Source organism: Physeter macrocephalus, chromosome 2 (assembly GCF_002837175.3).
Source record: "Physeter macrocephalus isolate SW-GA chromosome 2, ASM283717v5, whole genome shotgun sequence".
Lineage (NCBI taxonomy): Eukaryota > Metazoa > Chordata > Mammalia > Artiodactyla > Physeteridae > Physeter > Physeter macrocephalus.
Genome location: NC_041215.1, coordinates 132710497 through 132722225, shown reverse-complemented (window position 1 = coordinate 132722225; position 11729 = coordinate 132710497). Strand labels below are relative to the sequence as shown.

Here is an 11729-nt window from a genome sequence, read left to right as displayed (position 1 = left end):
AGCGGCTGGGCCCGTGAGCCATGGCCGCTGAGCCTGCGCGTCCGGAGCCTGTGCTCCGCAACGGGAGAGGCCACAAAAATCAAAAGCCCGCATACCGCAAAAAAAAAAAAAAAAAAAAAAGTATTTCCTAAGGCATCCAGAGCCACTGCCTTTATTTGGAGACCACAGGTCAGCTGAGGGCCGGGTAGGCGGAGCGAAGGAGTGGTCAGGGCCTCTGCGCCTGCGTGAAACACGTCACAGAGCGCCTGGTGGGGAGAGCATTCTGGGATGCGGCCTCGGCCAGTGAGACGCGGGTCGCGTCACAAGGGGCGCCCCCTCTGGGCAGCCTGGCCTGGTGAGCACTGTGGCCCGTGCCCCGGGGCTGACGGCTGCGCCGCTCGCCCTGTCGTTGGCCTGCGGGCCGTGCCTGGCCGTCCAGCATGGTGGACTACTACGAGGTGCTGGGCGTGCCCCGCCAGGCCTCGATCGAGGCCATCAGGAAGGCGTACCGCAAGCTGGCGCTCAAGTGGCACCCGGACAAAAACCCTGAGAACAAGGAGGAGGCGGAGAGGAGATTCAAACAAGTGGCCCAGGCCTACGAGGTGTTGTCAGACGCCAAGAAGAGGGACGTCTACGACCGATATGGCGAGGCGGGAGTGGAGGGCGGCGGTGGCGGCCGAGGCGGCAGGCCCTTCAACGACCACTTCCAGTGCGTCTTCACCTTCCACGACCCGGCCGACATCTTCAGGGAGTTCTTTGGCGGCCGGGACCCGTTTTCGTCTGACTTCTTCGGAGACCCGCTTGAGAACATTTTGGGCGGTCGGAGGAGCTCCCGGGGAAGCAGAATCAGAGGGTCCGCACCAATTTTCTCCACCTTCAGTGAATTTCCAGCGTTTGGAGGCGGTTTTTCTTCCTTTGATACAGGATTTACCTCCTTTGGTTCCCTGGGGAATGGGGACCTTTCTTCCTTCTCCATGTGTTGTAGTGGTGGGACGGGCAACTTCAAATCCATGTCAACTTCCACCGAAATCATTAATGGCAAGAAGATCACCACCAAGAGAATCATTGAGAATGGCCAAGAAAGGATAGAGGTGGAAGAAGACGGAGAGTTAAAGTCCATGATAATAAATGGCAAAGAGCAGTTGCTACGCCTTGACACCAAGTGATTCCTGTCCACGTTTAATTCAGAGCACATTTTGAGGAAGAGCAGGTCATTCTTTTTTTTTTTTTGAAGATTGCAAGCGAACTCTACTTTCAAAACAACTGTATTCAAGAATTTAGAAACAGTTCAAGGCGATGCCTATTTGTTGTTGTTGGGACCACAGAATGGGACCTCTGTTTTTCTTTAAAACTGGTAGATATCTGTATGCACTTTGCTATTTATTAAACATCCCAAGGCTGACAGTGATTATTTCATGGTACTAAGACAAAATGTTCACCACCGCACTTTGAACCCTTCCATTTTGTTTGAAGTGTGAGCCAAGTAGCTCGCTCTGAAGTTAACATTGTGAAGATAAATACATTTACTTCAGTTGTTTAGCACAAAGTAGTAAGAGAGATGAATATATGAATAATACTCCTGGCTTACAGATGGTTTTTAGTTCTACATAATGCTGGTGACATGGTAAGACTTGACTGTTTAAAAATAGTGGTAAACCTAGGCTTTTTAAAAACAGGTAAACCTGGCATAGGCGATGTATTAGTTTCCTATGGCTGCTGTAACAAATTACCACAAACTTGGTGGCTTGAAACAGCGTCTGTTTATTCTGTTAGAGATCTGGAGGTCGGAAGTCTGAAATTGGTTTCATTGGATTGAAGTCAGTGTTAGCAGGGAGCGTGTCCCCTCCAAAGGCTTGGGCAAAATACTTAAATTACTCATGGTTACCATTAGTTAATAGGATCCTTAGGACACTATTCAGATAACTTGACTTAAACAGTAATTTAAAAAAAAAACAAACAGTGGTGGTGATGACTCAAAAACTTTATTCAATTGCTAGCTGTACCCAAACTGGTTCTACAGCTATGAATGCTGGAAATGTAAAGAAGCATTTCCATAAGGCTACACAAAACTATCCCATTGCCGTGTGTATGATGTATCGCATTTCAAGTTAGATTGACAAAAGCCAGAAAGATTGGAAAGATTGGAATAGTGGAAAGTTTGGAATATTGATTGAGTGATGAAACACACACACATCTGAGAGGATAGCTTTCTGTGGGCACAATTTATGCCCCCAAAGGGGGCATGGTTGCCTTAAGATAGTCCACTGCAAAATGTTCCATCCTCCTTGGTCATCTCCCAAGGGAAGGTTTGCGTAAGGCATGAGAGCAAAAAAACAACTGAACTGGACAGGCTAAAAATGCAGCATGTTCTTAGTTCTTTACCGAAAAGTCATGTGACCTGAGCACATTGTTAACAAACTTAGAATATATGAGATTGAGTTTGGATACCCTTTGGTCCTTTAAAGTACAATCCCCATGGAATGACATGCAAAAAATACACAGCAGGGACACAGGATTCAGCCACCACTCTCCTACAGGGACACGCGGAGTCTGTTAAAACCATATCAAGTAAACAGTCACTGAAGTACCTCGGCAGTGCTGCTTATATACTCTGTACAAGCAGGATCAGAATAAAACAGACTACTTGGGCTTTTCAAAAATGAGTTCATTTGCTTGCCAGGCAAGGGAACACACTGTTGAAGACATTCGTGGTTGTTGAGGGAGCTGGAAGGGATGGGGAGCAGGGAGAGAAGGGATGTTAGGAGTTTTGAAGTGATAGGAAGGAAGGTGCACAGTTTCATGGTGCTTATGCTAATTAAGGGTAGAAAATTACCGTTCTGGATAGAGCAAACTAAGTGCATTGGTATACAAATTGGTAAAATAAGTCCCCATTGTTCAGTGGTCAGGTAAGTCTTCAGTTGAATCCAGTAAGAGTCTGGCACACCAAGATGACACAGAGGTCTTAGATCTTCAACCGCTCTGGGTAGTTAGAATAGTTTAGGGCAAAGACAGCGTTCAGTTTTGATATATCCTGGATTAGTACTGCTAAGTGGAAAATTTCCCTTTTACAGAAATAGAAAACACTTAAGGAATTTTCAGGGAATTCCCTGGCGGTCTAGTGGTTAGGCACTTTCACTGCCATGGCCCTGGTTCAGTCCCTGGTCAGGGAATTAAGATCCCTGCAAGCTGTGAGGCATGGCCAAAAAAAAAAATTTTTTTTCAAAACTGAAAATCTTTTTTAAATGTCTTGACTCAAAAAACCACACTGCTGTAGGCCTGTGTATAAGTATTCCTCTTTTATGGAAAGGTTTGAATGGGTTTCAGAGTGGAAGAAAAGCATTTCCTCTGGTGCAAAAGTGACCATCTCAAGTCCCCTGCATTGGAGTCCCTCCATGGAATCACTAGCACCAGCCCACAGAACACAACAGGAGGGAAAAGTGAGTTCCAAGAGACCTGGGGACCTGTAGTCATCTTAGCAGAATCCAGATAGACACTTCCCTGCTGAGCGCCACACTTAACTAGTTCTAGTTTAGCTTATCTCACACAACAGAAACCATTTGAAAGAAAGAATACTCTCTTCAAATAACCGTTAAGGATCAGTCTTCTTTCCCCTGTGATTCCACTCTTCTGTCTCCAAACAGGGAGGGAGTCCCTCTTCATCTTGGGCAATCATTCACCCAGATGCTTACTTGTCCAGGAATTTCTAATTCCACTTTCTCAGTAAACACAGATTCATTTCCTCTTCTCCTACTCTCCTTTGAACACTTTCTGTATAATTTCAACGACCACCAATGAGCATACGCAGCAATCTAATGTGACTACACTCTGGGAAAGAGTCAACAACCTCACTAATGAAATACTCTGTTCTCCATCTTTAACCCATGCAGTTGAATTTTGGACTCATTAGTAACTTACAGAACTCTTTCCTCCTATTAATATGCAACTTGTAGAATACCCAATCAGAAATAAGCTTTGTTAAGGTGGAGCTCTCTAAGGAAAGCTCCTTATTTGTTTCTTTGTTTTTGTTTTCCACTTAGTGGATGAGAATACTTAATGTAAAATCAGGGAGAATGCTTCATTTGAGGTTTCTATATTTGGCAAAATAAAGAGGAACTCTTTACCTTGGAACTTTATGAAAACAAAACCATTTGTTGAAAATGAGTATATTCATATTATGGGAGGGGCAGTAACTAACTTGAAGGAAGCAAAAGAGTGAATTTTTTTAATGCATATTGAAAGCAGTAAAGATCATAATTGATAATGCAAAAAGTAAAATCAGTGTAGAAGTATGCTCTTCCAGAGATCACGTCCCAGAATGCGTCAGAAAAATAGAGTAGATAGGATTGAAGAGCAACATGAGAGCAACAGAGCCTGGAAAGTAGAAATCTGTGGGTGACAGATGATCCCCAAGAAGAGACCAGAACAAAATTTCAATAACTTAGAGGAAAACTTTCAAGTTTTCAGTAAGATCTGGGTTTAACTTTAGGCTGATGGTGTGTGGTAGGCAGAAAAATGGCCCTACAGAGAAGTTCACATTCTAATCTCTGGAAGCTGTGAATATGTTGCCTTACATGGCAAAGGGACTTTGTAGCTATGATTAAGTTAAGGGTCTTGCCATAAGGAGATTACCGTGGATTATCTGGGTAGTTTCAACCTAACCCCACAGGCCCTTATAAGTGAGAGGGAGGCAAGAATGTCAGAGATTTGGAGATGCTGTACTGCATGTACATGGAAATGGAAAAGTACCAGAGAATTCCCAAATTAACAACAAATAAAATTGTTTATAAAAAAAAGGAAAAAGGAAACACAAAAAGAATGAGCGTATACTAAATGGAAGGAATAAAGTAATTATATTGTGTGAATGAACAGAATTCTTACATCAAAAGATATAGATTGGGTGGAGATTTTTTAATATTTTTTAAATTTTTAAGTAATCTTTTAAATAAAGTTTTCAAGTTAAGAGAGATAGACTTCACATACATGGTCAAGTTACTTTTTTCAAGGGTTCAAAGAATATTCGATAGGGACAGTCATTTCAAGAAATGGTGCTGGGAAAACTAAATATCCAAATGTAAAAAATGAATTTGGACTCTTACTGATGTCATATTAAAAATTAACTCAAAATGGATCAAGGATCTAAAACTATAAAACTCTTAGAAGAAGACATAGGACAAAACTTCACAACATTGAATTTGGAGAAGATTTCTTGAAAATTACACCAAAGGCATAGTTAATGAAAAATAACAAATTGCTGATAGTTTTGGTTTTCTTTTTGCCGGGGGGTATGCCACACAGCATGAGGGAACTTAGATCCCCGACCAGGGATCAACCCCATGCACTCTGCAGTGGAAACGCAGAGTCCCACTGGACTGCCAGGGAAGTCCCTAAAAAATTAACAAATTGGACTTCATGAAACAATTTTAAATGTGTACATCAAAAGATATTATCACAGAGTACAAAGGCAGACCATAGAATGGGAGAAAATATTTGCAAATCATATATTTGATAAGGGATGAATATCCAGAATATATAGAGAACTCCTAAAACTCAAAAACAACAAAAAGACCTGATTCAAAAATGGGCAAAGGACTTAGACATTTCTCGAAATATGTGCAAATGACCAATAAGCACATGAAGACGCTCAACATCATTAATCATTAGGGAAGTGCAAATCAAAACTACAATGAGATGTCACCTCACACCCATTCGGATGGCTATCATTTAAAAAAATACAAAAAACAAACAAAACAAAGCAAAAAATACAGAAAACATGCCTGGCAGAGGATGTGGAGAAATTGAAACCCTCGTGTACTGTTGGTGGGAATGTAAAATGGTGCAGCCACTGTGGAAAACAGTATGGCAGCTCCTCAAAAAATTAAAAATGGAAATACCAGATGATCCAGCAATTCCACTTCTGGGTATATACCCAAAAGAATTGAAAGTAGCATCTCAAAGAAATAATTGTATGCCCATGTTCTAGCAGCATTATTCACAATAGCCAGAAGGTGAAAGCAAATTGTGTCCATTGGCAGTTGAAACGCAAAATGTGGTCTGTCTATACAATGGAATATTATTCAGACATAGAAAGGAAGGAACTTCTGACATATACGACAACATGAATGAACCTGGAGGACATGATGCTAAGTGAAATAAGTCAGTATCAAAAAGACACATACTATATGATTCCACTTATATGAGGTACCTAGAGTAGTCAGATTCATAGAGACAGAGAGTAAAATGGTGATTTCCAGGGACTGGGGAGTTGGGCAAATGGGGAGATGTTGTTTAAGCGACGTAGAGTTTCAGTTTTTCAAGATGAAGAGCTCTGGAGTTTTGTTGCACAACAATGTGAGTATAATTAACACTACTAAACTATACCCTAAAAAATGGTTAAGATGGTAAATCTTATATTAGGGGTGTTTGAGCACAATTAAACATTTTTAAGAAGCAAACTTTATGAAGAAAATACAGCAGTCATAAACCTACGTGCACCAATCTAGCAGCTATGTGTTTAAAGTAAAAACTATTAAAATTCCATATGTAAATTGACCAAAATTCAGTTAAATGGGAAAATAATTTCAGACATCATTTTCAGATTTGGGCACAGCGAGGTTTTTTTTTTAATAAAAAATTAAAAATATACATTTGTAGTTTTATCTATGGAACATTTACAAACGTTGATCATATGCTGTCTGATATAGTAGCCACTAGCTACACATGACTATTGAGCACTTGAAATGTGCATAGCCCAAATTGATATGTGCTGTAAGTGTGAAATACATACCAGATTTTGAAGACTTAGTATGAAATTTAAACATGTGAACTATCTCATTAATAACTTTATATTGAGGCAAGTGGGCAAGATGTCAGATTGGGAAGAACTTGAGCTCACTTCCTGCCGCAGGCACAGCAGTATTACAATTTACAGAGCAAATATTGAAGAGAAAGACCTGAAGACTAGCAGAAAAGATCTTCTACAACTAAACATACAAAGAAGGAACCACAAGAAGATGTGTAGGAGAGGTGGAGACAAGGTAGAGTCCAGACCCATACCCTTGGGTGGACGACCCACAAATGGGGGATAATTACAATTGCAGAGGTTCTCCCTAAGGACTGAAGGATATGAGCCTACATTGGGCTTCCCAGCCCTGGGGGTCCTGAACCAGGAAGGAGAGCTTCCAGAACATTGGGCTTTGAAGGCCAGTAGGGCTTACTTTCCAGAGAGCCAGGGGGCTGTAGGATATAGAGACTCCGCTCTCAAAGGGTGCACACAAAATCTCACACACACTAGGACCCAGGGCAGAAGCAGTAATCCGAAAGGAGCCTGGTTCAGACCTGCCTGCTGATCTTGGAGAACCTCCCAGAGAGGCAGGAGGCAACAGGAGATCATCCTGGGGACATACACACACTGGCAGCAGCTCTATTGGGGAGCTCCGTTCTACCACAGTAACACTGTGCTGGCAAGTGACATTTTGGAATCTTCCCTCTAGCTTATTAGCATTGGGACGCAGCCCCACCCACCAGCCTGTCAACACCAGTACTAGGATACCTCAGGCCAAGTAGCTAGTTGAGTGGAGACACAGGCCCATCCACTAGTAGGCCAGCTTCCTTAGGATCCCCAGAGCTCACAGCCGCCTGGGACATGGCCCCATCTGCCAGAAGGCCCAGGATCTGGCCCTGTCCACCAGAGGGCCCAGGACATGGACTCGCCTACCAGTGCATCAGCACTAACCCAGGGACCCCCTGGGCCTCACCCCACCCTCCAGCAGGCTGATACCAGCTCCAGGACCCTCAGGCCCTGCAGCCAGAGACTCCAGGATCTGGCTCCACCTACCAGTGGGCCAGCATTAGGTATATACATAGATATATATGGCCCCAACATAGGAGAACCTAAATACAAAAAGCAAATGTTAACAGACATAAAAAGAGAAGTTGACAATAAACAACAATATTAGAGTACTTTAAAACCCCACATACATCAATGGATGCATCATTCAGACAAAATCAATAAGGAAACACTGGCCTTAAACAACACATTAGGCCAGGTAGACTTAATATAGATAGAACATTCCATCCAGAAGCAACAGAATACACATTCTTTTCAAGTGCACATGGAACATTCTACAGGGTAGATCACACATTAGGCCACAAAACAAGTCTCAGTAAACTTAAGAAGACTGAAATCATATCAAGCACCTTTTCCAACCATGATGCTATGAAACCAGAAATCAACTACAAGGAAAAAATTGCAAAAAACACAAACACATGAAGGCTAAACAATGTGCTACTAAACAACCAATGGGTCATTGAAGAAATCAAAGAGGAAATAAAAAAATACCTGGAGACAAATGAAAACAAAAACACAACAATCCAAAATCTATGGGAAACAGCAAAAGTAGTTCTAAGAGGGCAGTTTAGAGCAATACAACTGTACCTCAGGAAATAAGAAAAATCTCAAATAAACAACCTAACCTTACACCTAAAGTAACTAAAAAGAATAAACAAACTCCAAAGTTAGTATAAAAAAATAAAGATCAGGGCAGAAATTTAAAGGATCAATGAAACTAAGAACTGATTCTTTGAAAAGATAAAAATTGATAAACCTTCAGCCAGAGTCATCAAGAAAAAAGAGAGAGGGCCCAAATAAATAAAATCAGAAATGAGAAAGAGGAAGTCACAACAAACACCACAGAATATATAAAGGATCATAAGAGATTATTGGATTATTGTGAACAATTATATGCCAATAAAATGGACAACCTGGAAGACATGGACAGATTCCTAGAAATGTACAATCTCCCAAGACTGAACCAGGAAGAAATAGAAAATGTGAACAGACCAATTACCAATAATGAAATTGAATCAGTAATAAAATACTCCCAAGAAATTGAAGTCCAGGACCAAATGGCTTCACAGGTGAATTCTACCAAACATTTAGAGAAGAGTTAACATCTATCCTTTTCAAACTATTCCAAAAAATAGGAGAGGAACGAATGCTTCTTAACTCATGCTATGAGGCCAGCATCACCCTGATACCAAAACTAGAAAAAGATATCACACACACACACACACACACACACACACATTACAGACCAATGTCACTGATGAACATAGATGCAAAAATCTGAACAAAATATTAGCAAACCGAACTCAGTGGTACATTAAAAAGATCATACACCACAATCAAGTGGGATTTATCCCAGGGATGCATGGATTGTGCAATAGCTGCAAATCAGTCAATGTGATACACCACATTAACAAACTGAAGATTAAAAGTCATATGATCATCTCAATATATGTGGGAAAATCTTTTGACAAAATTCAACATCCATTTATTAAAAAAAAAAATCTCCACAAAGTGGGTATAGTGGTAAAATACCTCAGACTAATAAAGGCCATGTATGACAAGCCCACAACTAACACCATACTCAGTGGTGAAAAGCTGAAAGCATTTCCTCTAAGACCAGGAACAAGACTCTTGCCACTTTTAATAAACATAATATTATAAGTCCTGGCCACGGCAATCAGACAACAAAAAGAAATAAAAGGAATCCAAATTGGAAAGGAATAAGTAAAACTGTCACTCTTTACAGATGACATGACACTCACTATACACAGAAAATCCTAAAGGCACAATCAAAAACTACTAGAACTCATCAGTGAACTGGGTAAAGTTGTGGGACACAAAACTATTATACAGAAATCTGTTGCATTTCTATACACTGACAATGAACTATCCAAAAAAAAGAAATTAATGATACAATTTTATTTTCAATCACATCAAAAAGAATGAAATACATAGGAATAAATCTAACTGAGGAGGTAAAACATCTATACAGGAAAACTGTAAGACACTGATGAAAGAAATTGAAAATGACACAGATGGAAAGATACACTGTGCTCATGGACTGGAAGAATTAATATTGTTAAAATGACCATACAACCCAAGGCAAACTACAGATTCAACACAATACCTATTAAAACACCAACAGCATTTTTCACAGAATGAGAACAAATAATTCAAAAATTTGTATGGAAACAGAAAAGACCCTGAATAAACAAACAAACAAAAATTTTTGAGAGAGAAGAACAGAACTGGAGCAGCAACAAGGATGGACCTAGAGATTATCATACTAAGTGAAGTTAAGTCAGACAGAGAAAGACAATAATCATGTGATATCACTTATATGTGGAATCTAAAAAAGTGATACAAATGAACCTATTTACAAAACAGAAACAGACTCACAGACACAGAAAAGAAACTTATGGTTACCAAAGGGGAAGGAGAGGGGAGGGTTAAATTAGGAGCTTGGGATTAACAGATACACATCACTATATATCAAATAGAGACATAGCAAGTTCTTACTGTATAACACAGGGAACTGTATTCAATACCTTGTAATAATCTATAATGGAAAAGAATCTGAAAAAGTATATATATCTGAATAACTTTGCTGTACAACAGAAATTAACACAACATTGTAAATTAACTACACTTCAATTTTTAAAAAGAGCAGAACTGGAGGCGTCATGCTCCCTGGTTTCAAACTATACTACAAAGCTACAGTGATCAAAACAGTATGGTACTTCAGTCTATGATTGAAGGCAATTTGTGGGATGATACACATAGAGGAAACACCATGTAAAAAACTTCTTCTTGCTGTAAATGTTAGTGTATGTTAGCTGTGAGTGCTCCTCCAACTATGTTTGCAACTGTACATGCCAAATCTGATAGCCCAGAAACCATCACAAACGAATTTCCCTTGACGGAAAGAAAAATTATGATCCCAGTGAGGGCTAAAAAAGAAAGATAAAGAAGCCAAGCACAACTGGTAGAATCTGGACACATAAGTAATAAAAACTGGGGATTATTTAAAGTGTTCATTTGGAAATATGAAAATATGGTCGTATTCCCCACTGCTATTATTTCATTTTATTTTATTTTTTAAAAAAAACATGTTATTTATTTATTTATATTTTTTTACTATATATTTTATTTATTTATTTTTGGCTGCATTGGGTCTTTGTTGCTGCACACGGGCTTTCTCTAGTTGCGGCGAGCAGGGGCTACTCTTCATTGTAGTGCACGGGCTTCTCATTGTGGTGACTTCTCTTGTTGCAGAGCACTGGCTCTAGGTGTGTGGGCTTCAGTAGTTGTAGCACGAGGGCTCAGTAGTTGTGGCTCACGGGCTCTAGAGCACAGGCTCAGTAGTTGTGGTGCATGGGCTTAGTTGCTCCACGGCACATAGGATCTTCCCAGACCAGGGATCAAACCTGTGTCCCCTGCATTGGCAGGCAGATTCTTAATCATTGCACCACCAGGGAAGTCCCAAACGCATCAATTCTGCTAACATCTCATTGGCCTACAATAGTCACATGGTCACATTTAGTTCCAAGGTAGGCTGGGAAATGTGTGCATGGCCATCCAGCTAATATATAAATAAAATGCAAAGTGGAGGACAGTTAGCAGTCTCTAGCACACAGGATCTGAAAGAAATAGGTCTTCATAAAATAGGTTTCTTGTAGGATTTAATTACTTTAATTTTTATAGAAAACAAACCAAAATGCTATGGGACAATGAAGCCCAGACATTTTAGGTTTTTCTATTTTTGTAAAGGATTTTAAAAATTTAAAAAAAATTCCACTTACTGGCAACTTAGAGAAATAGTAAAACCACTAAGGATATTAAATTAGTGGTTATTTTAATGAATTATTGACATACGTTCTATGTCTACCTAGTAAAGAGAAAC

At 40.1% G+C, this 11729-nt stretch overlaps 2 protein-coding genes across 2 annotated transcripts in view; one reads left to right on the top strand and one right to left on the bottom strand.

Annotated features, from left to right (window-relative positions):
* Nucleotides 1-11729, bottom strand: part of LOC102988955 (UDP-glucuronosyltransferase 1A10) — a 68315-nt gene that overhangs the window by 13016 nt on the left and 43570 nt on the right. The gene's annotated exons all lie outside the window — the stretch shown is intronic.
* Nucleotides 306-1378, top strand: LOC102988671 (dnaJ homolog subfamily B member 3). Its single transcript, XM_007103184.1, has one exon. It carries the CDS (start codon nucleotides 420-422, stop codon nucleotides 1143-1145), a length of 726 nt encoding a protein of 241 aa, XP_007103246.1. The 5' UTR covers nucleotides 306-419; the 3' UTR covers nucleotides 1146-1378.

Bases quoted from the DNA above. Each gene is read 5' to 3' on its own strand.
- LOC102988671 (XM_007103184.1), top strand. From the start codon at position 420: ATGGTGGACTACTACGAGGTGCTGGGCGTGCCCCGCCAGGCCTCGATC.